This window comes from Dunckerocampus dactyliophorus, chromosome 5, assembly GCF_027744805.1.
Source record: "Dunckerocampus dactyliophorus isolate RoL2022-P2 chromosome 5, RoL_Ddac_1.1, whole genome shotgun sequence".
NCBI classification, from domain to species: domain Eukaryota; kingdom Metazoa; phylum Chordata; class Actinopteri; order Syngnathiformes; family Syngnathidae; genus Dunckerocampus; species Dunckerocampus dactyliophorus.
Window position 1 is genome coordinate 24555837 of NC_072823.1, and position 27928 is coordinate 24583764.

At 42.1% G+C, this 27928-nt stretch overlaps 1 protein-coding gene and 1 long non-coding RNA gene across 5 annotated transcripts in view; both read right to left on the reverse strand.

The window, feature by feature from the left end:
• Window positions 1–27457, reverse strand: part of LOC129181598 (pleckstrin homology domain-containing family A member 7-like) — a 126698-nt gene extending 99241 nt beyond the window's left edge. The window contains exons 1-4 of one of the 4 annotated variants that reach the window (XM_054776996.1): window positions 24483–27457; window positions 17709–18444; window positions 17519–17595; window positions 17336–17408 (exon numbers count right to left, since the gene is read on the reverse strand). In XM_054776996.1, the coding sequence (XP_054632971.1) occupies window positions 17336–17408; window positions 17519–17595; window positions 17709–17791 (233 nt within the window). In that variant the 5' untranslated portion in view covers window positions 17792–18444; window positions 24483–27457. The remainder of the gene's footprint in view (window positions 1–17335; window positions 17409–17518; window positions 17596–17708; window positions 18445–24482) is intronic. The other 3 variants (XM_054776997.1, XM_054776999.1, XM_054776998.1) reach the window with 3 other exon arrangements.
• LOC129181602 (uncharacterized) lies at window positions 7884–12742 on the reverse strand. The gene is made up of 3 exons (XR_008570463.1): window positions 12579–12742; window positions 11236–11300; window positions 7884–11102 (listed from the first exon to the last, which is right to left on the reverse strand). It is a non-coding gene; the product is annotated as an uncharacterized LOC129181602 (long non-coding RNA).
• Window positions 27458–27928: the final 471 nt, after the last annotated feature.

Sequence of the window (27928 nt, forward strand, 5' to 3'; positions counted from 1 at the left end):
CAATCATCCACAATTCTTATGTGAAACATGAACACATATTTTTCTTTTCTGTGCATTCTAAAGAGAGAAAACGAGTTAGCATGAGGGATCTAAAAATGGATGTCTTGGGACCCACCCGTTTTGACAATAAAGCCCTCTAACAACATTTTATCGTTGCATCATCATACATGCATCATTTTTTCACTTTCATTTTTGGGGTGTCTTTGATTTCCCCCCTCTATAGGGTGATCATTTTCATTTCTATCAAATTATGTGGCATCATTTTGTTACTAATACATCACCCACTTATTATCAGGAAAGATATTCAAGATCATTTTCCCCCAGTTTAGATCTGATGTGTTTTCCAAGTGTTCCTTTAATTTTTTTAAGCAGTATATGTCCCCCCCACTCCCAAAAACGTTAAAATAGAAACTTGAGAAATTGCATAATCGATCATTTCTTTCTTATATCATATCCATGGTGCAAGTGGACCATTTATAGTTATAGGTTATAGGTATAGGTTTTGTTCGGCCCTTAAAAAAACAAAGCATTTCAACAAGAGTCACTCTTCAAATAACATCCCAATATATTACATATATGAAGTATGTTAATTGACCATTTAAAAAATAACTACCACAGCACGTGACATCGCAGAAGTGCTGTCGCAAAAATTTGACGTAGTCCTCGGCACCGATTGCGTTCCAGGTACGTATTGCGTAGTGACAGCCCCCTTACCCCACCCTTAGCGCTAGTGCTAAATGTTTCATGGTTAACAGTATAATGAAAAGAGTCGTTGACAATGTCTGCTCTCACAGGGATGGCTGTGCTTTTCAGCAGAAGACCTGCGCTCCCCGTTGAGCTGGTAAATTCAACATAGGCCTCGGGTAAAAAAATGCAAACGAGCATCTTGTTGAGTCTTCGTCGCAAAGTTGAGAGCCGGTAGCATCCACTCCTTAGTCTGTCCCGTTGTTTTGGTAGTGATTGGAATCTCAAAGTTGACCAACTTTTCGGCTTATTGCCGCAACCTTCTACAATACACGTGCGAGGCATGATTTATAACCTAGCGTTAACTTTTCAAAACTCACAAACAACAGAGTAGCAGCTGCAGTAGGTAGTGCAAGTGTACCACTAGGGAGTTGTGAGTGACGCTGAAACTAGCGACGCGTTGTTACTCCTCCAGAAGAATATAGTTCTTCATGTTAGCTGCTACAATAACAATGTCGCTGTAGCTTGGTTAATACACAGGTCAGTTATGTAAACGAAACATTGTTGGCGGCGTTTTGAGGTTGTTTTTTTTTTTTTTTTTAAAAGGCTTTATCGTTGAAATAGGTGGGACCCATTATGTCCATTGTTAGCTCCATCACACTAACTAATTTTCTCTTTAGAATTCACAGAAAAGTGTTCATGTTTCACATAAGGATTGTGGATGATGGGCAACATTTTTTTTAATGATGTTGAATATGGATGTGCAATTGTGCTGCCTCATCCCCACACATAAATAAAACACACAGACGTAGAGCTTGTTAACTTCGTCACCAACATGTCGTGCTTCATCATCACAGCACCCTACAGCCCTTTGCTCCGCTAATGGACTGCTTTTTACTGTTCACCTCATTTTGTCTCACTCACACCGTGCACAAAGATAAAATAACAGGCGTCTGGCATCTGAATACAGAACAGGCAGCGGCCAGACAAAAGTAATTGTACATCAGTGGGTTCGGACCATCCGTGCATGTGCTGACGACCACGCAAACACGCATCATTCACTTGCACACTCAAAATATGAGATTGAAGCGATGAATTCTGCATTCTAAGTAAAGCAGCTTCCATGCAGGAAAGATAACAATATGAGAGACGAACGTAAGCAGGTGTAAACCTCCAAGGAGACTCTGCGACACTCACTGCTCATTTGATGAAATCCATATTTCTCTTGGGAATGAGTGAAAGCGTTACAGGGAGGTGGAACGTGACCAACTGCAAGGCAACAAGGCGGTCATCATTAAAAGGTGTCTCGTGAAGAGACCATTGAGCAGCTCAACCCTCCTCCTGAATAATTGACTGCATCTTGGGACAACAGCAACAGAATTACACGCCTACAGGGAGGAAGAGCCGGAACAAAAGAGGTTTTGCAGTCAAACATCTTGTTCTGTGGCACTCGCTGCTGCTTATTTACATACTAGCAGCACAAGATTTCATTTGGCATTCACTGTGCACCGTCAACCCCTCAAAAGTCACTCCGTTTGTAAAAATTTCAGCTGAAGGCCAACAATGTAACCATGTACTGTATAGTTATGTTTGCTAACATGAAGCATGTATACATAGCAGGTATGTAATGATACATATATTCGTAATCAGATTTTTCAGTACTGAACAAATTGGTACGGCATATCGATTTCCTACAAAGTCCACATTAAAAGTGATGGACAACGTTTTCATCGTGTCACACGTCTACTCAGTAAACAAATACAACAATAACAATACAGTGCAACCCAGACTTTGGCTAGCATGAATCAATAATACAGATAGTACCAAAGAGAAGCTAGAGCTTGAAAACTCTCTTCCATCATTAAAGTGTCCTTGTAATAATGACGAGGAGGTGGTCGATCTACAATGTCTTTATTGCAAAAACAAAACGGGCTACTCTCGGCCGAAGCACGCCACAACAACATCAGGAAACTCAACTGCCCCCCTCAGGACTCATGGCAAGTTCGGAAATCACCGTCAGAAATCACAAAACTTCAACAATACATTACACGTCAAGTCGCTGATCCTCTGAAATCAATAGTAATAACAAAGCAGTGGAGTGGTCTTTATTATTAATTTATATATTTTGATATTTCTTTACTTTTTGAGAATTGTATTTATTTGAGAATTTCCTGCTAGCAGTTTGCAATTTTGAATGTTTCATTTTAAAAAGCATTAAAGCTGCTTCGGCAAAAGCAAAGCAGTTGTATGTTTTGCTTTTTGATTCCTTATTGTACTGAAAATGAACCAAACCGTGACCTTAAAACCGAAGTACGTACCTAACAGTGATTATGGCGGACTGTTACACCACATGCTAACTATCCCACACTCAGCACTGATAAACAACTAGTCAGTCCTCACAGCATGTTCGTTTCAAAGAGGAGATGCTGTCTCTGCCCTCAACTTCCATGCAACATTGCTTCCAAAAACAAAACCACAAAGTGCACGAGCCAATGTCAACATGTTTTCATACAACAACTGCATCACATTTGTCATGGATGTGTTTTTGTGCTGCACAGAGGAGGCAATGGAAGTGATTGTGTTTGATGAGTCTGCTGTCAGTATGAGAGTTTGCGTGTATTTTGGTTCAGCTCTTCATGTAAAACAGGTGTGATTCAAATGGATACAAACAGGTGCTTGGAATTTTAAATACTTTCTGCAGGCGTGTGTTTGGATATTCAATTTTTAACATTCCATCTGGACCACATTTTTTAAAGGTTGTACAATGAGAGTGGAGAGACTTGAGTGGTAGCTATTTTTCATTCCGTTCATCACACCAGGAAAAAAAAGCACAGCTGAGCAGGAGCATTCGGGGAACCTTTCGATGGCCACATTAGTTAGGTCGAATTTTCTGAACCACAACAAGAGAATTATTGATTTTCTCATTTGTTCCCATGTTCGAAACAGGTTTAGTCTTATTCTACTGCAGCACCTGCTTTGCATATTAAAATACATGCTGTAGCACGTGTACAACTACCTACTTTCTGATGGTTATACAGACACATTCCAGACGCCTCTCTGGCCTGATTTTTTTGTGTTTACGTGTATAAAACTTATTTATTAGAGGTGTCACGAGACACCTCGGTTCATGGGACGAGACGTAAACATTATATTTAGGAAAAGTACAATGAAAAAATCTAAGAAATATATATGACAATATATTGCAATCTACTAATTTAATTTCTCTTCTGCACTTTGTGTGTATGATACCAGCCCCGCCTCCACCCACCGAGACAAAGAGACTGTATGACAAACATTATATACATATAATTCTTATAATATATACACAACATGATTCAAATGAAAACACTCATGCTCCAGCACATGCTTGAGTGGGCGCGCACTGGTGTCTGTCTGTCTGTCTGTCTGTGTGTGCGCACGCATGTGTATGTGCCCATATCATTTACACATGCACAAACAGCTGTCACAGAAAATGCACTCACAATAATTTTCCACCCATCATTTCCACATATAGTGGAAACCCAATTTTTGCCCCACTATGCTGTACTTACAGTAACACTAGTAACTTTCTAAGGTGCACAATTGAACATTTAGCAGGAAGGAGCATACCTCAAGTCATAGAGTTCATGGTCAAGGTTTGTCACGATCTCCGTCGCCCTGGGCAAGACCAGATGTTTGACAGGAACAGACTGGACACTGGCATCCTGGTCTCTGCTACAGCAGGTCCCCATCCTTCTGAGAAACCAGCAACCTCTTCCCTAGATTATTAGTAACTTGGCAAAACCTCAGTCCTGACCCTCATAACGCTTGGTGACATTCCTTCCCAACCCAAAGCCCCTCCGAATGTTTTGTTGGCCCATCCCTGGCAACCTCGCCCATGTCTTTACACTGACAGAAGGGCAATTGTCTCAGACAAGCAGCCTGACTTTGAGCGGCAACAATGTTTCAACAAACATGTTGTTTCTCCCTTGCGCCGTGTGCATCAGCATCCCTCAATCTGGCCATTGTGTCTGCCCTCCTTTGCTCCGGGTTGGACACAGATGGGCACCCCCCGCAATTTCCAGTCCCAGCAGCCACATAGAGCAGGACCAGACAAACAGGCTCTCAATGTTTTGGCTTGCATGAGGCTCCAAAATGGTAACATTGTTTCACTTTGCCATATCTGGACTTTCATGTTGCCTGCCCAGTTTGGTGCCATTGTGCTTTTATTTCTATTATGTTAAAAAATGACCCCAAAGTTACAATGGCACAACAAATAGCACTAGTCAGAGCCACATCATAATTATAGTTGCCATCAAATGGCCATCTGTAACTGTGAAATACTCTCATTCATCCAGGTCATTATATTCTCTGGGCTTTGAATTGATCGCATCTGAACTGTTCAGGTTGTCTTAAAAGAAGAGAACAGACTTTATTAGTTCATGCTCAAAGACAAGATAGGATAGCTCTAGTCTAAGGGTATAGAGCAGGGGTGTACAAACATTTCCCAGCGAGGGCCACATACTGAAAAATATAAGGATGCAAGGGCCACTTTGATATTTTGTTGATATGCTAAGAAGTCCATCCATCCATCCATCCATCCATCCATCTTCTATACCGCTTCTCCTCTTTAGGGTCGCGGGGGCATGCTGGAGCCTATCCCAGCTGACTTCGGACGACAGGCGGGGTAATATATTTCAAGAAAAAGAATGCATCTCAGTATGAACATTGGTCTTTGCTCTTTTTTCCATTTTTGCTGGGGTTTTTTTAATCCAAATATTTAAACTGTCTTCATAAATAATCCTATAAAATAAAATTTTCTTCTCGTAATATTATGACTTTATTTATACTATATTTATATTTATTTATATTTATTACTTTTTCTCCAACCTAATTTTACAAAAATTACAACTTTGTTGTTTTGTTTGAAAAAAGTTTTTCTTTAACATTTCAACTTTCTGTTCTGCAGACAGCACACAAGAGCTAATAAAAAAAATTGCATATGATTTAACTATACTAAAAAGATGGTTTGATAAAAACAGACTATCCCTGAGCCTAAGTAAAACTAAAGTAAAGCTATTTGGTAAGTGCAAAAAGGATACGTATGAGCAAATACAAATTGATGGCCTCGACATCGACAGTGTGAACAAAAATACATTTCTCGGGGTTAAAACAGATGAGAGGAGGTACTGGAAATCCCACATTAAAAATATACAACATAAAGTGGCAAGAAATACCTCAATACTCAAAAAAAAAAAAAAAGCAAAAATTGCAAAAATTGTTCTAGACTAAAAATCACTTCATAGGCTCTACTGTTCACTGACATTACCATATCTAACTTATTGTGCAGAGTTAGGGGGTAATAGCTATAAAAGTGCACTTCACTCACTAACTGTGCTCCAAAAAAGGTCACTTAGGGTAATCCATAATGCGGCTTACAGAAAACACTCAAACCCTTTATGTATAAAATCACAATTGTTAGAATTTGGCTACAATTATGCATAAAGCAAACAATAACCTACGTACCCACAAATGTCGAACAATTCTTATCAACAAGCGAGGAGAAATATGATCTTAGGAAAAAATTAAACCTAAAACACTCGTGTGCACGGACAACACTAAAAACTTTCAGCATTTCTGTATGTGGAATCAAGTTATGGAACGGACTGAGTAAGCAACTTAAACAATGCACTAAAATGAGTGATTTCAAGAAAAAGTACAAAATTCACAATTTTTTGTATTTTGTTCACAAAATACAAAGAAGAGACCTGAGCCACTGTGTACATACAGTACTACATGTAACCACTACTACAGTACACTGACTACTAACTCTTCATTCTGGTGAGTACATGGTCTGTACCCACTCATTATTAAGTTATGATTCTGTCAACCATTTTACCAATTGTCAATTATTATCATTAAGTCTGCAGTTCCCTTACAATAAGTATAAACCTCGACTATCTTTGCACTATACTGTTTACTGCCTTAACACTTTCCTAGGTATTTACAAAAGGCAAAAAGTACATTTGGAAAACAAGAGGTGAATAAATGTATTGTAGCTGATGTGAAACTAATGAGGGGTAGGATTAAATAAGCTTTGCTTCTTCCTACTCTTTTTTGGACATGTGAAACTGTGAATTGTACTATGCAATGTGCTCCAGTGTGACTTGTATGCACGTTCAGGATGAATTAAACCATTACCATGCCATTTTTCTTCATAATATTACGACGTTATTCTCGTAAAGTTACTACTTTTTCCTCATTGGAATACAACTTTTTTTCTCCAAATCATTTGACTTTATTCTTATAAAATTACTACTTCAGTTCTCCATTTTTGCTCCATTTGTGCCAATAAATAAACAACTGCTGGCCGCACTTCGGACATTCCTGGTATAGAGCAAAATCCAAGCATTATTCTCTAAGGTAGAGGCATGCCCCAACCAAGACTGGTTTTATGCTTTTGTGGTGCAAAATGACAGTCATTAAAATACTGCGGAATGAGGCCACTGCCTGCCAATGACAATGCCAATGTTGTTTGGGTGGAATGGGGGTGGTTCCACCCAAACCACCATGACAAAAACATTTTTTAACTCCAAATGCTTACAGTACATATTTTCTGTCAAAACTGACAGAACAAATTTTTGACATGCATTATTTCCAGGCTTTCGAGAGCCACAAAAAAAGATGTGGCGGACCAAATCTGGCCCCTGGGCCTTCTGTTTGACACCTGTGCACTTGCCAAATGATATGTTGTGTTTCTTAGGCTGAAATGAACTGATCATGTACGCCCGTTACCAAAAGAATTCAAGACAATCTTCTGTGTTTGATGTTGCCTGAAAAGATAGCATAACGCTACGGGGCGAAATAGCAGACATACAGCAGTTTTTTTGCAGGTAAGCAGACACAGATGTTGCCAGTCTGCCATGCACACATATCTGTTGACATTTTGACTTGAGCATGAAAGAGATGTCTCCCAATGGACCGAAGTGCAGCAGTGACATTTATTTCAAGCCAAATGTGGCACAAAGGTCACACATTCTCGAAAAGACTTCAAGAGCTTTTGCAAAGCCTAATGACGACCACTCATCGTGACGCTTTCTAATGCGATCAAGCGATACAGTGAGAAAGATAAGTATAAAAAGGAGTATTTTAATCCATGTTCCCCACATCCGTGTTTGACAGTCAGGATAGTGTTGTTGGGATCATTTTCACAAGTTCCACAATGGCGCCGGTGCAGACTTACAGTGATAGTAACTAGATAGAAAAAGTAAGTAGATAGTGGTGTTTCACTTTGGTGCTAAATATTGGCAAAAATGAGGTATAGTTTTTCACCTGCACAGATGAGCATCTAGCTAAAATGCTCACTGAAATGCTCAAAGGTTCGTGAAGTTGTACTTTACCTCAAAAGATGCAGACTCAACCACCTGCAATCAGTGTTGAAGGTGATATTGTCACCTAACGTCTTTTTGCTCAACACGACTCTTGCATGTAGGATTAAGTCGCAAACACTGTTGTAACAAGAGTGTAACATCGCCACAATTGTGTATCATTTATCAATTTCTGCTTGAACTGTGCGGAATGTATGCACTTAAAGTACTGTCAAATCTTGTGCTTTCACATTCCCTGTGCTCTGGATTGCTGCTGGTTTTGCCATGTACGATAATTATGACCATTTGTTGTGAATATCTGTGTCGGATAATAGCTAAATAAGGCAAAATATTACATATAGTGCAAGGTGGTACACCGAGTTCAGTGGTCAAAGACCAAACTGGCTTGCATCTTCCCTGGGTCAGATCAAGTTGTGACAGATGTCATCAAGGGACAGGTTATCTTACTCATATGCTTTGGACCTGGCTTGCCTTGTCCTCATTTTGGAACTGTGTGTTCCTTTCTCTTGCAGCCATTACCTCAGTTCAAATCAGTCCCTCCTGTCTTGTGCAGGAATACAGCACACTTATTTTCCCCGCTGTATTAGAACACAATTCAAAGCACTCAGGGTGAGCGTCCTGAAGAGCCACAAGTCATTCTGTCGGATGTGAGCTGAATTCAGATCCTCTGTGAGATTCTGACTATTCATTCTGTAGCCCTAGGGTGAGGTTAAATATGCAGGACATTTTATTTTCAGGCAAACTTCAAAAGACAAACGGAGGGTAGTGAAACACCTAAGAATTGTCTTCATCGCTACAAAAAGAAGCCTCTAAAAATATCAGCCCTGTTATAGAGGATTGTTGCTTCATTTCTCACTAATTAGCCTCGTTAAAACTGAAAACCAGAGCTCAGAACCCTGGAAAAGTAGACACCTTGGAGGTTTAACTGCTTGAGAAAGACTTGAGACTTGACTTCACTCAGTCCAGAATTTCCATCGGGATCAAGGCAGTATCTACTAGGGCTGGGAATCTCAGTGTGCCTTACGATATGATATGTGAGAATATCTTGATATGCCAATACTGCACATCAATAATTGCATTATCAGGTTAAATATGGCGATCAATATTTTGTCACACTCTTAGTATCGATCATAACTAACATAACAGTAGTGAAGAAAACTGACTGAGTCTATTCTCTAGTATTTCACATTAACGAAATATGGTATCTCCCTATGGGCAAGTGAACACTGCAAAATACAAGTGATGCCTAACTGTAACACAGAGCAAAAATACAAAATCTTTCATTGGGATGTGGGCGTTAAAGACGTGTTCAAAGACATCTCCTTTTTAAGTTCAAGTTCACTAAGTGGAGAGACCTTTTCAGTCGAGACAGTCTCTTTTATGTCGGTTTGTTCTGCATTATGAGCCGATGAAAAGAAGAATATGTTCCAACACAATAACACACACGCACACGCATATGCATGCACACAAAACACAAACACACAGTTGTCAATAAATCATTAGTCAGTGAGCCTGCTGTGAGCTTTCAGCATGAACACAGTGAGTCAGCCATAAACTGTGACTCATCGCTCATTGTCTTTGCATGACGCTTTAAATCATATACTGTATGTCTTAATAGGGTTGGGTATTGTTTATATATTATCCGATACCAGTACCAAATTGGTACTTTTGAAGCGGTGCTGGTGATTAAACAGTGGCCAAACTGATACTTAAAAAAGGAAAACATACAAATTTTGTCCAAAATCAATGCCTTTTTATTTTAACAGAATTTTGCGTCACTTTGAGTCATTTATGTAGTTCAATAATATACATAAAATGATAAGTAATACATTTAAGAATATGACATAAAATCCACAACAAATTGTCATAATTATCGCAGTAAAACCAGCAGCAACACAGAAAACCAAAAAAATACATAAATGTTTTACAGATCTTTATGTTCATACATTCCATCGTTTAAGTGCATAACAACTGCACAAATCGAGCAAAAACGAATAATACACAATCAGTGAACAGCTGGGATCAGAGTCACAGTGGAGCCTTTAGCCTGGTTGTTAGCGCTAGAGGCTACCAGGAGAAAGAAGGCATTTCTCCAAGCCGCATCTACATAATTGACACTGCTCGCCTGTTGTGATTCCAGTAACAATTTATGATCATTTATTACCTTGTGTTCACCTTGCTGCAAGTTTTGAGGCTGTCCAAGATAGGCTGCTTGGCTACGAAAGCACTTTTGCGTCTCACAGCACAAAACCATGGTGCATTTAAAGACTGCTGAAAGAAGTTCAAAATCTCAATGCTTGACAAAAAAACATGTAAAAATTGTGGGCACTCTAGGACTGCTACATTTCTGCTCTACATTTTGCTTGATCCACTGTATTTCCACTATTTCCGACATATTACTATAATCGTAATTTATTCACAACCAAAAAACAAAAGCAATACATTTTTATCTTGCCCTCTGCTAAAATCTATTAATGATCTATGGTGTTCATCCTGCGTAGTACCAGAAGAGAGGCGGGGGGTTCGTTACTAATTTACCCTCACAGTTCAAAGTCTGCAGGACGAGTCAGAGGCTAAGGTGTGTGAAATAAAACAGCATATCCTGATGTGACGTAATAAGACATTAATGCGATCGCTCCTCTTACAAGTGATCAATGGCAGCAACCAGCAGAGAATAAAACACATAATACATCAATTAGCTCTGATCAATGATAGTCAATACAAGCAGTGACCTTGTCATGCTTCCAAGAATTATCTATCAGCTATTGTTTCTCATAAAATACAGTATCATTGAGACACTTTCAATCACAGAAATATTGACTTTTCCAGCCAAGTTCTCCCACAGTCTTGATGATATCTGCTCTTGCTGGGCTACAAGGCCACACTCCTGACATGATGTAAGCTGATTTAAGATAAGCCTCTTTGTCATGGCCTTCTGATACCATCATCATTGCACACTCGCCGCCATGCAGCGTTCACGCCACCACGCAGCTGCTCTCAAGGATTTCACCCTCCAAGCACGCTGACGACGTGTCCATTTCCCTGCATGAACTGTTAAGAAAGACAGGTACATTTTGGAAGCCACGCAAGGGTTGCCAAGATGTTTCACATTCATTCATTCATTCATTTATTTGTGATGGTGGCATGAATCATAACTCCGCTTCTGAGCACATCTCAAACGCACCTCGTCTGCCATAGAACAAGAAATGCAGCAGGAGTGATCGATGTTGCCAACTTTGCGAGTATGAGCTGCACAGGAACAAAGCAGAAGCAAAGTTTGCCTTCCTTTATTTGCAGCTATCAGCGCAATTATGCTGCACAAAGGAACAACAATAACCACAGGATATTAACACATCTGGAACACATGATGCAACCTTATCAACTACACCAAATGGAATCAAAATAAACACTTTAACACGAATAAACACGCAAAATTACACCCGTCTCCGCACTGCAAGGCATGCTGGGTAAACCATCGTACGCTTTCCCAACAAGCTACACTATATTTAAGTAATCAGATATTATTTTTCAAAAAGGCAACTAGCGACAAGTCAAGCAACTTTTTCCGGTCTTATTGGGCACTTTGGAGATTGACATGAAAGTGGCCCATCTGAAAGCATCTAAAATCCCATTTGTGAGATATTTTTAAAACTACAAAAAGAAGCGATGGAAGAAAGCTCATTTGTATTTCTAAAGTTTATCTGCATTTGTTGTGATGGCAGTGGCGAAGGAGGCACAGCAGGTCATGCAGAAACCGGAAGGTTGGTGGTTAAATCCTTGCTCCCCCCACCGAGTCACCGTTGCTATGTCCCTGTGCAAGACACTTCACCCACCTTGCCTCCAGTGCTGCCCACTCTGGTGTATGAATGCTGTATGAATGGTGGTCGGAGAGGCCGTAGGCGGGAATTGGCAGCCACGTTTCCGTCAGACTACCCCAGTAGCAGCTGTCGCTACTGATATAGATTACCACCACCAGTGTGTGTGACTGAGGAGTGAATGAAAAAGGGGTTCGCTTCATTGTGAAGTGCTTTGGGTGTCTTGCAAAGCACTATATAAAATCTAATCCTATATTATTATTAAAGAAATTTGTTTTGCTTTTCATCTTTTTCTCTCATTTCTTGCCTCTCCTACAGCGTCCGTAAAATAAATGTATCAATGGTCAGGTATGCAAACCACTACCCACTGTCACAAATACATTGTAGTCCTGTGGGGAACACCGCTTTAAGCCTAAAGAGAACATGCTAACATCTGTCATTGCGATGTCGATTCCAGATGTTCCTATTGGTGTGTAATGTAGGTGCACCAGCCTGGAAAACTCATGTTGTATTAGCACTAGTGGCTAATCCTGATCAGTGTGTCCCCTAGTTTTGTCGCTTTTGTACTTCTGTACTATACTTCTGTATAAGAACAAACTGAACTAAAGGGGGAACACTTCAATTACAATTGAAAGTGTTTGTACAACAACATAAAATGATCAGATAACAGTGTTTCACATGCACTTTCAGCACTTTTTAGTGGCTTGACTACCTTCTGAACATGTCTTTGTCGCATGCAGGAAGTAAAAGGCAGCTGGGACAGAAGCCTCTTTCACTCTGAATGTGATCGTGTTTCGGCCCCCTCTCTCCCCTCAGTGACGCCGGTCATGCAGACCATCCAGTGGGAGGTTCATCCCTCCTCCTGCTGGAGCAGAACACCCCTGCTGAGAGCGGGTGTGTGACAGTGGGCAACTGGCAGAGAGACCAACATACATCACGTAGAGTGTGTGTGTGTGTGTGTGTGTGTGTGTCTGTGTAGCAGTGCAGGAGTCTAAGACAAACATCCTCTATGCACCTGAACAATAACAGAGGTAGTTGTGTGAGAGGGTGTGAGTGGGGGTTAGCATGCAGAGCTTGTCATACAATGCAAGCTGTGGGGGGGGAACAAGTCTAGGCAAAGAAAACATTACTGGGGGACAAACATACCAGCAAATAGCCAGAGGCTATCAAACAGTGTGTACACACCTGCCAACCTTGAAGAATTATTTGTCAAAGCGTCTTCCTGCTGGAAAATGTGAGCCAATTGACTTGTGACTTGTGTGCTGGATTCATAGCTGCAGCATACTTTTTTCCCCTTGAAGTCACTATTTTTTTTAAGTATTGTTTACAACTTAAAGCAGAGAAAAGAAATCCGCAAATATGTGGGGGAGCAAATGCCGAACCGCAAAAAATGGCAGCGCTCTACCATATACAGTTGTCCCTCATTTATCGCAGTTAATTGGTTCCTCAACCGACCGCGATGAGTGAATTTCCACAAAGTAGAATCTCTGACAAAATATTTTTGCTGTATAGCAAAGTCAAAAACAGCTGTCACACAAAATATAGATTTCTGTACCAGCGGCTCTCATACAAGAATATTGCTTGCAGATGTCAGTATATATTATGAATAACCAAAAAAACCCTTATTCACAATTGCAGTGTCAGTGAAATAACGTTGTGATGGGATGTTGTATCTGGCTTCCAAAGTGCACAACAAAGCACAAAAACTCTGCTTCTCTACAATCTAATACAGCCACAAATCCTTCGCAATAAAAGTGTTTCAAGAAGAAGCACTTTTCCGAGTAGGGTGGAAAATTAGTTATCACCTGCTCGATGGTTATCTGGTTGGCAGCAACTTCAGCTGGCTGTTTTTCCTCCTGGTTCACGTGGAAACGTGCTACGTGGTTTCTCATATTTGTCGTGTTCCCAAAATATTTTACTGTAAGCTTGTACAGTATGACAAAGCTTACATATTGTCTGGCTCTTGTCCAGCTCATTTTTACCTTCAACTACGTGAAAGCCAAAGTGCTTCCAGACGCTCGCTTTAAATCCAGCGAGTGCGGGTCGGAGTTTGCACTCAGCCATTCTGGTAGCGTCTTGTACTTATGTGCACCACTATAAGCTGTCTGGGTGGCACTTGCACTTTCCGTATTTTTGTTCCGTTTTTTTTGTTCCGTCAGCGTTGATGATTTATTAATCGATTTTATTTAATGTCCGCATGGCAATGCATCTAAGGATCAATTATTTCCCCCACCCCCAATATTCAGTAGGGTTGAATTTTAATGATTCTGGTTCCAAATGATTCTTGATTCCGATGCTTTTAAACAAACAGGTTCATAAAAGTTGGCATGGTTTAAATGACAGCGCTAACCAGAAGTATTTTTGGATTAAATGTCTTCTTTGTTTGATATTAACTTTTTATCAACTTTACTAAGAATTTCTTGCAGGGCTATTTTTAACCAGTATATAAATATCAAACCATTCAACTTGGAATTTAAATGTTATGAAGTTTCTTTTTACAGGAGTACACTTTCACAAAAGATGTTTACTTTTGAAAAGTAGTATATTTTGTTTGCTGCCTTTCCCAAAGTGGGGTTCACCAATTGTCATAGGGGGTACGTGAATAAAAACAAAAAACAATTACTGCCTAACACTCACCTAACACCGCCTAACACTCACAATTACGAGTGCGCCTGAATGCCTCACGGCACAAGGAGAACAGAGCAGAAAGGAGACAGAGCATGACGTTGTTCATTGCTCTGTGTGCATCACATTAACAAATATGTAAGTCTGATGATTATTTTGTGCATTAAGAGTGTTTAATCTTGAAGATTTCATTTATATCGGTGTTCCAATCACCGCACGGCTCAGCGGAGAAAAACTGTCACTCTGAGTAGGAATTCCCCCGAAAATGAGGCTTTATCATTATCGTTGGTTGTAAGCATTTTGTACTTTGGATACTGCTTTATCATGGTAGTTAAACTTTCCCTTGGTATTAATTTAATATGCAGACTTAAACCATAGCTATCGTAAGTGGACAAAAAAATGAAGCTCAAATTCAACTCATTCATACGGAAAGATGCCAACACCAGACTAGAATAAAAGATATGTACAATGATTACTTATCTATTTATCAGTGCTCATGTGAAACTATCAAAATGTGACCATGCAAAATACACATTTTCGACCCAAAATTACTACAAAATTAATTAACCAATTAGTTATGTTTGATATTTCAATTTAATTAAGATAAAAAGGTTTAAGTTTACACGGCATCATATCAAATGTCTGAAGGGGTTTGCAACTTTAAAAGGTTTGGGAACCACTGGTGTAGGCTATTTTTTTTTTTAATGACACCCTTATTTCGTTAAAACAATTTGACGGCCGGAAGAGTGTTGTGTGAGTTGAAAAGGTCTATTGACTGTTGCTAACAGAGACGTACTGTGCAAATAAATCAACTTGCCTAGCTGTAGCCGTAGCTCTCATCCTTTATTTACACCAAACTTCCACATCAGCTAGCATCCTGAAACCCTAGTTTACATTGGCATGAGACAAAATTCATTTATTGTTGAACTTCCGTGAGTCTCATGATGTTATTTCTACACCATGAATGTGTGAACATTAATCATGTTGGTCATGCATGGAGTTTGCATGTTCTCCTTGTGCGTGCGTGGGTTTTCTCCGGATACTTCGTCCTCCTCCCAAGGTAATTCGTTAGGTTAGATGGAGACTGTAAATTGTCCACAGGTATGAATGTGAGTGTGAATGGTTGTTTCTCTGCATGTGCACTGCGATTGGCTGGTTGAACCCCGCCTCTCACACAAAGTCAGCTGGGATAGGCTCCAGCAAACCCCCACGACCATAGCGACAAGCGGCATAGACAATGAATGAATGAAAGAATAAAATGATTCCAGAGAATTGTCATCTCAATTCTAAGCCACAAAATCATGATTCACCTTTTTCTCAGAATCGTGTATACCTAAAGAAATGCCAAAAACTTCGCTAATTGTTGAAGTTTGAAATGGAAGCCGTTGGACAGAATGATGTATGAATGTGGATGAAATACCAAATGATGTCAATGGCAACATTAAATCCTTTTAGCGGTGCTTTGTAAGCATTTTGCTTGGCCTGTGGCTTGTAACACTACTACATGCCACAGATCAAAATAGAAACAAAGCATCATTTGAATATTGACACAATGCCTGCCAGGCAAAGACCTGTAGTAGGCAAGCAAACATGGCTGATGTCAAACATGGGCGTCATCACTACAACTGTGCTAAATGTTGCTAACCTGCATCATTTCATCATACAGCTACGTCTACTGTTTTCAGGTCAATAATACTCAATTATACAACCAACATGCTAGCCACACTTGGCCTTGCTGACACTAATTACCAACTGCTACTACTACTACATTAAAATAAATAGATTTCGGTGAAAGCAGAATGATCATCAGTTAAAGTCATTTACATTTTGGCAAATGAATCCAAACACAAATCAGAGGCTTAGTTGGGGGCAGGGGTTTTAGATTAGTCTAATTCCTTGTTTTACTGGATTAGTTAAGAACTACTAAAAGAAAAGTTCTAAATGCACGTTACGAGCCGCTACCAGCCACTCCATTCCAAGTGCCTGCACAATCTAAGAGCTGTAGCAAACAAATATGAATCTATAGAAAGAATGACCAACATGGACAAGTAACCTGAAGTTTATGATAATATAAATTTGTAACCAAAAGTTAAGTAGTCAACTCTGTGAGCAAACACAACCTATTAGTTTGTTAATTCCCTTTGTTGCACGCAAACAATGGCAATTGAAGAGAGATAGAGAGGGTTATTGCAGCTGGAAATAATCCATGTGTTACAACAGATGCTTTTAATGAAAATTGGAGAAGGCATTCGCCAAGGTGGGCTCTGGACGAGTCCTATACTCACAGGACGTGGCCGATTATGCAAATTAGACATTGAATCATTTAGCAAATTGTAAGACAGTGCTGGGAGTAGCAGCCTGAAAACAACAGTGTTACGAACAATCAAATTAATTACTAATTCAAATGTTACAATGCCATTACCGACAGTGAAACTTGCACACTAATCTGCGTACACTCACTCATACAACACTTCCTTATTCTCCACCAATCACACGAGGTGCATTCATGAACATCAGAACTCCAAAGAGCAGCACAAAGCAGAGCCATATATTTTTCAAAACACGTTAATTATTTCCCCTAGTACTTCATTATATTTATGAAGGAGTGATTACATTACCTTTTTGGGAAAGTATCTAGTAATGTTAACTTATTACTTTTATAAAATAATTTGCCCAAAACTGCTATTAGGACAGCCAACAGCTATTTTCTTTACTGAAGAAAAAAAACGAGCATAAAAAAGCAGGGGGGGTGGTTAAGTAGGGGTCAGGTGAGCTGTGCCCTAATTAGCAGCGCTCCTGGAGGAGCGGCCGCCATGATGAAGCTAACTTTCAACTTTAGCAAACCTGTTGATGACGTACTTAATGAAGTAGCTTGCCCCTTCGTTCGTGAAGCCTTCCTCCCAACCCCGCGGCAGGTCTGCAAAGAAAAACAAAAGGAAGCTTGAAAGTTTTGTCCCCTCGCCATGCCGGTTCTAGTGGGGCCGGGCCGGACCGGACCGAGCCAAGCCCGCTCACAAACTAGCTCACCTGAGCGGATCATGTGTCCTGAGTTGACCGGCTCGGAGGACCGAGGATGCAGCCAGGAAGTCTCCCGGGTCTGGTCGCTGCCGTCCGGGCACACAGGAGGGGGAGGAAGTCGAGGGGGAGGAGGAGACAAACAAACACCTGTTACACCAGCGCCGAGGAATCCCCGCCAAAAGCAACCGGAGACACTCACTTGATGAAGAACACCCTCCCGTCCCCGCACACGCCGTACGACCAGTGTTCCGGTAGGGAGTCCCGGCCCAGAGGCGCCGCCATGATCCGCTCCGGTGTCCTCCTGTCCTACTTCATCTCTCCACACTGGCGCTGCCTTCACGGACGCCGCCGAGAGGCGGACATCTGACGACTGATGACTCACAGCTAACAAGTGACGTCTCTTCCACAGGTTTTTTGCGAGGTTTTTTATTTTTGTAAAAGAAATTACATAGCTAGGACACACACCAGGAAAACATACTTTCTCTTTAAGTTTGATGTGCATTATACCTACAATGTATCATGTAATGACCCTGCATACAGCACTCCATTCATTATACAGTAAAATAGAGTAATAACTTATTTTAACTCAGAGATGTTGGGACCCTGTCCTACACTTGCAACTTTTTGGACTTATATATATGTTTAAAATGCTGTGCTCTTGTTCTACATTATCTAAAAGTTCTTGTTTGCTGATAACTTTTAACACTGCGGTGCGCAGGGGGGCACGACCCTCGACCAACCACAATACAGCAGTTGGTGGTCAGTGGAGGAGACTGGCGAGGCCGAGCGTTTAGGCCAAGAGAAGAATGCAGATTTGCACTTTACACAACTTGAGATTTGTGGAGTATTTTATTAAAATAAACTTACCATAGTACATGCCCGAAGGGGGATCCAATATAATTTTAAAAGCCACGGAGATGACCAGGGTGGGGCCCCTTCAATAAAAAAAATAATAATAATAATAATAGTGGAACATTTCATAGTTAGGTCTCATGTCATAAATTAAAAACAAACTTAGAAGCTGTTACTTGGCAACACCCCACAGTGCAGAGAATGGTACAGCAGCTGAGAAGTGTCAACACAAGCGCAAAATCCACCACACAACAATAAAAACGTCAGCGATGTTCGTTGTTTAATGCATTTAATACAAATATATACTACAGTATATATATACAGTATGTGGTGTGTACATACTGTATAATACTGCATATACCACTGTGTGTAAGTAAAGTTACGTCTGCACACAGCAAACATGTCATTGCTGCTGCTCTCCAGTCCTTTATTAAGACAAACACAGCCTACACACGCACACGTGAGGTGCGTTTGCAGTCACTCGTCAGGAACGCTGAGCTCATTGGAATCTCATTTTCCGGCATGTGTCCGTGTCTCCGGGAGGCATGTGTTGGCGTGCTCGTGCCATGTTTACGTGCCGTCCTGTCCTGTTCCCGTCCTCACTTAGAAGACAAACAGACCTAAGCCGAAGCACCAATCATGTCCTTCATGACTAACTTCATGTTTTCAGTCACAACGCTTTGGCTCTCCAGAGGTGAGCATACTTTTTGTTTTTGTCCGTACTTGACGGATAAAGACACATCCTAGAGGACTCACTATCCATGCATTTCTGATTGTTAAATAACCCGCCATGGGGCCAAAGAAAGTAGCAAGTGGCAGCAATTTGATAAAGAAGGTTACAAACACTGTTGAATTCCATCTCATCGACTATAATTAGTTGAAATAATTAGATAATTAGTAAGAAAAAAACGTATTCATATTTTTGGGTGTCTGGAACTGCTTTACATTATTTCTTATGGGGAAAATTGTGTTTTGGTTTTTATCTGACCTTTTGAAACAAATTATTAACGTAAAGCGAGGTACCACTGTACCTTTCTAACAGTAAACACGAGAAACATCATGGAGATGTGTGAGCACGTGACAAACGACACAATGTTGTCGTCTTTGTTCATCAAACTTTGTCCACTTCACCACCATCGTGTCCCAACAGTCATGTTGTGGAGACGTGATTCACGAGACAGGAGTTGAGGACAGGTGGGTCACCACAACGTGACCTGCGTGAGAACATGAAGGCTTCTTGCTGCAGCTTGGAACAAAGTCTACCTGCTTTGTTCTTGTTATTGCATGAAAACAAGGAGCAGGATTCCGGAGATGGATTTCAGCCACCCCCCTATTGCAAACACCGGGGGCCTCTTTCCTCAGGGAAAACGTGCAGTAATGTGTCAGAGAAACATGTACAATGTTTAAATAAAGGACGGCGAGGAACGACAAGTCAAGGTGGGATCACACCCTAGCTCCTGATATCATCAACACGTTCTGATGACCATGAATGTTGTCTGTCACAATCACAATACGCACGATTATCACTGTCACACAATACACTATTATCTCTATCTCACTATACACCATTGCCACTATCACACCATACTCTACGACATGGGTGTCCAAACTTTATCCACCAAAGGCCGCAAACCGTACAGGAAAACTGAAAGATGCGGGGGCCATTTTGACACACTTTGTACGTTAAAGATGTTTAAAAAAATACAAGGTGCAGTGCTTAGCGGGATGTGTTAACCACCTGTCATTAAAAAGGAGAAAACTCATTTTTTCCAACATTTGAAAAGCTAAAGGGTTATATTTGTTAGACAAATCACTGTATATGCACTACTGGTCAAAAGTTTTAGAACACTCCAATTTCTCTGGAGGAAAAACCTACATTTTGAAGTGTCAAGATGGTCTGTCTCTCTCCCATTGTTAATTCCCTTTTTTCTTGCCATTTACTTTCTCTTTCTGTTCACAAGGATATAGTACAGTATGTTCTGAACTCTGTTTTTATGCAGACAGAGGAGATAGTAAGTCCTCCAGAACTTGGAACACCTGTAGGAAATAGTTGCACCAACTACCAAGGCTTGATCAACCTCCATTTCCACAGAATGGCTTTAAATTGTTAACCCATTTTGTGGTCCCTGAAACAGGTGTAAACAATGTATATTTTTTTGTATTATATACAATTGTATATACGCTGACCTTTTTTTTTCAGTCTACAAAGAAAAAAAACACATCCGGCATGTCAGCTTTGTGTTATAGGTGACAAAGTATATCATTCATTTTTGCTAGGGTTTTTTACATTTGTTTTATTGTATTTCTGTGTACAAGCAGGCCAATAAAAAACAAGCTGCCACACGGGCCACACTTTGCACACCCTCGCCTTACAGAAACAATGAAAAAATAATCAATGCTGTTAATGTTGGTCAGCGTTTTTTCTCGTAACCTTTGTTTTTCCCTAAAACTTCTTTAATTTTATTAAAGAAGGCCACACTTTGGACACCCCTGCACTGTGTTCACAATCACACTGTTCTCGCACGCACGCTACGCACCGTCATAACTATCACTATTATCACTATTGTCACTATACCATCATGGCTGTATCGCAATATCATTGCCGAATGTTGCTTTAGTATCACCAGTTCCTCCGGGATGGTATCGTCCAGACCCTCCAGCTGTCATCCAATCACACATGTGACAGCTAAGAGTAAGATGTAACAATGTAAGATGTAACAATGTTAAACAAAAGTCAGCAAACGAAAGATGAATAATGCTGTCAGTGTTGAGCACAAAAGACATCCAAGGGGCTGCGGGGTCTGTGCTCGTTTAGTTGTCCTTCCTTGGCAGAGCAGCACAACGATGGAGTGAGGAAGCATCAAAAACATCTCCCAACATTGTGTCTTATGCTAATGAGGGCTAAATAATGCATGGCTCCGCTCCATCATTCTGCATCTCGCTGCTTAAGCCTGAGGCCTCACATAGCCTCCCTTCCTTCCTTCATTCTTTCCTCCTTCCCTCGATTTAAACACACATAAAGGTTCCACCTTTATCGTAAATCTACAAACACATTCTAATAAGAGCACTACACAATTTGTTTAGGAATTTAGATTGTGCACTGCTTCAGTCTTTCTAATACTGTGACCCTAAATACTAGAAATACCACTGTACTGTATACCACAATAATAAACATATTAGGGACAGGGTATTTAATAAATACAAGTATACTCTCATCGATACTTCTCTTAAATTATTGTACATGTTGAGCCCCAAACTATTCTAAACATTGTTTCACTGTCATTATATAATGTACGTCATATATTGTGTTTCATTTTTAAATGCATGAAAGGTAATACTGGCAGACTGAACGTTTTTGTTTGTTTGTCGCCCTCTAGCGGTGACCAGCAGCAGCATCAACTTGTTATACAGCTTACAGCAGGGGTGTCCAAACTTTTTCCATCGAGGGCCACATAGTAAAAAGTGAAACGATGCAAGGGCCACTTTGATATCTAGTAAATATGAATAAATGTTGAGTAAATCAACACACATAGATATACGAAGAAGTGATATTTCAAGAAGAAACTAACAACTAATCTCAACTTTGTGATGAAAGTGAAAAAGCGTATCGTAGTATGAACTTCCATCTTTGATTTTTTTGCCCATTTGTACAATTTTTAATTCTCCAAATATTCCAACTTTCTCCATAAATAATCTTCACAATTTGTTTCTCGTAATATTATGACCTTATTCCCGTAATGTTTGCCCTTTATTCTCATATTATAACTTTAGAACTTTATTTTGTTTTGCTTGTTTGCCATAATATTACCACTTTTAAAAAATAACATATTTTGTCTTTGATATTTCAATTCTATGCTACTAAAATGAAATTGTTTTTCCTAATAACATTGCAAGTTTAGTCTCGTTTGAGACTTTTTTCTTGTTAAAATGCGACTTTTTTTGCTTCGTATTTGGAATTTATTCTCGTAAAATTGCGACTTTTTTCTCGTTAGGATACGACTTTATTTTCGTAAAATTACAGCCGTTTTGTTGACTTGTACTACTCATTTTTTTATCAACTATTTTAACTTTGTACTTTTTGATTTTCTTGTTAAAATCCATCCATCCATTTTCTATACCGCTTCATCCTCATTAGAGTCGCAGGGGCATGCTGGAGCCTATCCTAGCTGACTTCGGGCGACAGGCGGGGTACACCCTGGACTGGTCGCCAGCCAATCGCAGGGCTTTCTTGTTAAAATGATGACTTTATTCCCATATTTTGACTTTATTCTTGTAACGTTATAACTTTTTCCACAACCACAATTTCCAAGAATGTATGTTAAAATGTAAATGTTATTTGTTGTTTTGTGTGTTTTTTATATTATAACTTCAAAAAAGAAACATAATTCTTCAATATCTCAACTTTATGCTCCTAAAATGATGTTATTTTCCCTCATAATATTACAACATTAAAATTAATTAAAATTAATTAATATTACAAATTAAAATGACCTTTTCTCATTCAATTCCAACTTTTTTCTCCTCATACTATCACTTTATTCTTGTAGAATTACTGCAGGTCTTTTGTTGCTGTTGGGGGTTCAGTTTTCTTGTTAAAAAATACAACCACGGGGCCACAAAATGGACCGCATTTTGGTCACCCCTGGCTTACAGCCACTAATAACAGTGACTTTTCTGTGTACGGAAATTCAAAAAAAGATGTTAGTTTCATTGTATCTGAGCAATGTTATGATATGCTGTGATCTATTAATCAGCGTTATTTCGTCTATGGTCCAGTATTCTGGTTCGACAACATGCATGACTATGAGGGAACAGTACAGCTAAACTATTTCATTTAATTTAATAAAAAACATATACATATATATATATATATATATATAAACAATATTGCCACCATCATATTGTAGGAAAAAACGTACACACTTTAATCCCAATCTGTACAACAAATCCAGGTCTTTTCATTGTCAAAGACATAGTTGATGAATAATCGAGCAGTTCACTTGTTGACCACAAGAGGGCAGCAGAGCAACAATTCTGTTCCATTTTTGTCGATTATGTGATTCCAATGGGACTTCAATGCGTCTTTTGGGACCCCAAACGGAACAACTTCATGAAATAAACGAAATGAATAAGACTACGTAAACTCCAATGTACACTCGCAAGCCACAGTATTAGGTGCATGAACATTCTAATAGCATCCCAAAGGATGGGGTGCATTTTAGCGTTGGGTAACACACTGCGTTCTTAGATGGATAGCTTTCTGACAGCAGGGGTGTCCAAAGTGCGGCCATGTTTTATTGGGCTGCAGCACATTGTAGAATAAAATTAAACTTTAAAAAACAAAAATAAAGAAAAATAGAGCAAAAATGTCACAATGTGCTAGTGACTACCATTTGTTGTGGTTGTCACTGCGTGGTACCTGCCTTCTTCTGGCTTGTTTCTCCTTTATTGTTGCAGTTACACCTTAAGCGGGCTGGAGGCGGGGACGCTGGGCACACCTGTTGCTAATTACCCGATACTCATTTAAGCCAACTACCCACAGCTGGCAGCCGCTGGTTTATTGTTTCGCCTCTGCTGGCAACACACCCGAGTGCTTCTGCTACCAATCGTTGTTCCATGCCCATTTGGACCTGCCGCCTCCCTGCCGTCCAGCTAACTCCAGAGTTTGTACTTTTCTTCATGGTGTAACTTTCATTTGCCTTTTGTCTCTGTTTTTGCCACAACACCATCGCTTTCTGTTTTTGGAACTACTCTCTCTTGCACTTTTTGTCATTAAAAGTCCTGAATCACCACACGAACTCTAAGCCTCTGCATCTGGGGTCCTAACCACACCGAGAACCTGACAGAATAAACCAGCCAGCAATGGACCCCGCGGAGCCCGAGCCCATTAAATTGGCGCTGCGTCACCAGGCTCAACGCCTGGGCAGACAAGAGGAACAACTTAATGCTTTGGGTTCGTGCATTAAAAGCCTAGCTGACCAACAAGACGCTCGCATGCAGGCTCTGGAGACACAGCTCGGCGCGTTGGTCGCAACCCTACAGCAAGGATCTTCCACCACCACACCACCCGCTAACCCTGAAATACCCACAGAACATTCGCCCTCGTCAGACGCCATCTTACCTGCGCTCGGCTCAGTGCTGTCCAAACCCGAGAGGTTCTCCGGCGAGTCCGGTGAGGTACACACCTTCCTCACTCAATGCGAGCTCCACTTCGAGCTGCAGGCGGCTGCCTTCCGCTCCGAGCGGGCACGGATCGCCTTCATCATTTCCCATCTGACTGGCAAAGCAGGGGAGTGGGCCACGGCGGAATGGAGCCGCCGATCTCCCACTTGCTCGTCCTATTCAGCCTTCACCAGGGCGATGGAACAGGTATTCCAACGGACTCCTCCCGGGCGCGACGCAGCACGCGCCCTACTGCGGATAAGTCAGGGACGCCGCAGCGCCATCGACTACGCCGTCGAGTTCTGCGCACTTGCGGCAAAAAGTGATTGGAACGCCACGGCCCTGCTGGATGCATTTTTTACTGGCCTGGCTGATCCCATCAAGGACCAGATGATTCCGCTGGAGACCCCGGCAACCCTCGACGACCTCATCGCCTTGGCTGTCCGCATCGAAAAGCGCCTCAGCAACCGCCATGCGGACCGGGGACGCGGCACCCCCGGCTACAGCCGCGGCGATTACAAGTTCCAACAGACACCGCCCCGGCCATCCGCCTACATGGAATCCACTCCTGCACCTCGGCTCGACGAACCTATGCAGCTGGGAGGGAGTCGTCTCACTTCTGCGGAGAGGAATCGCCGCAAGCTCCTCCGCTTGTGCATCTACTGCGGCCAGGCAGGTCATTCCCTCTCCAGCTGTCCGATCCGTCCCGACAGCCCACGCACCCAAGCTGCACATCCACGCTCTCCAAGCGCGTCCGGAGACACGCCCCCCCGGATGACATCAGAGCCTGACGCGGCTGGTAGACTACAACTCCCAGGTACTCTCTCCTGGCCTACCAAACATTTAGACATTAACCCTTTCATTGACTCAGGGGCAGATGACAATTTTATTGATGAGGGGTTTGTCAAACAACATGGTGTTCCCGTGGTAAAACTATCTGATACTAAAGTTGTGCGTTCCCTTGATGGGCGTCACCTTGCTACTATCACGCACCAAACCACTCCACTTCTTCTCCGCATTTCTGGTAACCACTCGGAGACCATGAGTTTCTTAGTCATTCCTTCCCGTTCAGCACCCATCGTATTAGGGCTTACCTGGTTGCTCAAAAGTAACCCCCACATTGATTGGGCTAAATCCACCATTATTAATTGGAGCGTTTTTTGTCACACCCACTGTCTCAAATCAGCATGTCCACGAACTCCGCCCGCCCAGATAGAATTGCCGGAAAGAATTGATCTCACCTCGGTACCCTCAGTTTACCACGACCTCCGTGAAGCATTCAGTAAAGAAAAAGCCCAGTCACTTCCTCCTCACAGACCATATGATTGTGCCATTGAGCTACTTCCCGGTGCTACCCTCCCATCCGCACGGCTATTTAACTTTTCCAAACCTGAAAGGGAAGCGTTGGAGCAGTATATTGCCACGTCTCTCGCAGCTGGCCTCATTCGTCCTTCATCGTCCCCATTAGCTGCTGGGTTTTTTTTCGTGGACAAAAAAGATAAGTCCCTCCGCCCTTGTGTAGACTACCGGGCTCTCAATGATATTACAGTAAAGAATAAATACCCATTACCGCTCATGGATTCCGCATTTAACTCCCTCCATTCCGCCAAGATATTCACTAAGCTTGACCTTCGTTCCGCCTACCATCTAGTTCGTGTCCGAGAGGGTGATGAATGGAAGACCGCGTTCAATACCCCTCTCGGACACTTTGAATATCTAGTCATGCCTTTCGGACTCACCAATGCTCCAGCCGTGTTCCAAAGCTTCATAAATGACGTCCTGCGAGACATGCTCGGCCGCTTTATTTTCGTTTATTTGGACGATATTCTAATTTTTTCATCCTCACTCGAGGAACACACCCAGCACGTTCGTCTGGTCCTCCAAAGGCTACTTGAGAACAAATTATTTGTTAAGGCAGAGAAATGTTCTTTCCACTCGTCGTCCGTTTCCTTTCTGGGGTTCATTGTGGAACAAGGCCAAGTTAGTCCCGACCCAGCCAAGATCCAGGCTGTGGTCGACTGGCCCGTTCCTACATCAAGGAAGCTTCTTCAAAGGTTCCTAGGCTTTGCCAATTTCTATCGCCGATTTATTAGGAATTTTAGCCGGGTCGCAGAACCAATGACGAAGCTCACATCTGTTAAAGTTCCTTTTAGGTGGACCCCAGAGGCAGACGCAGCATTTAGTAAGCTAAAATCTTTATTCACCTCGGTTCCTGTGCTCATTCACCCTAACCCCTCCTCTCAATTCATTGTCGAGGTTGATGCGTCAGACACCGGCGTAGGGGCCGTCCTCTCCCAGCGCTCGAGCGACGACCAGAGGCTCCACCCCTGTGCCTTCTTCTCCCGCCGCCTGACCCCAGCCGAACGCAACTACGACATTGGCAACAGAGAATTATTGGCACTCATCCTGGCGTTGCAAGAGTGGAGGCACTGGCTCGAGGGTGCTGAACTCCCGTTCATTGTTCACACTGACCACAAAAACCTGTCATACCTCCACTCCGCTCAGCATCTCAATCCCCGACAAGCACGATGGGCCCTTTTCCTCACCCGATTCAATTTCACCCTGACCTACCGCCCGGGCTCCCAAAACACCAAGCCCGACGCCCTCTCCCGACTACACGCACCGGCCCCGGAGCAACCCCGCCAGGAATACATCGTCCCCCAGTCCCGGATCCTGGGTGCCCTTCAGTGGGATATCGAGCGGCGGGTGGCCAACGCTGCTGAAGAAATCTCCACCCCTGAAGGTTGTCCGGCGGCACGGCTGTTTGTCGTCCCGGGACTCCGCTCCGAGGTCCTCCGGTGGGCCCATGAGTCCAAGGTAGCATGCCACCCCGGAGTCTCCCGCACCGCTTTCCTCCTGGCACAACGGTTCTGGTGGCCGTCATTCCGAGCGGACGTCCAGAAGTTCGTGGCCGCCTGCCCAGTCTGCGCGCGGAACAAGCCATCTCATCTGGCTCCAGCGGGCTTCCTGCGACCGCTCCCCATCCCCTCCCGCCCATGGTCCCACATAGCACTGGACTTCGTGACAGGACTTCCACCATCTAACGGAAATACAGTCGTCCTCACCATAGTGGATCGCTTTTCAAAAATGGCTCACTTTATAGCACTCCCGAAGCTCCCCTCGGCCCTGGAGACGGCAGACTTACTAGTCTCTCACGCCTTGAGACTGCATGGAATCCCCCTGGATGTGGTCTCAGACAGGGGACCACAATTTACATCTGCTGTCTGGAAGGCGTTCTGCAAAGCCCTCGGAGCATCACCCAGTCTGTCCTCGGGCTATCATCCACAGAGCAACGGTCAAACCGAGAGAGCCAATCAGGACCTGGAGGCGGCCATCCGCTGTGTTTGCCATCAACAGCCCGCCTCCTGGTCCCTCAACCTGCCATGGATCGAGTATGCTCGCAAC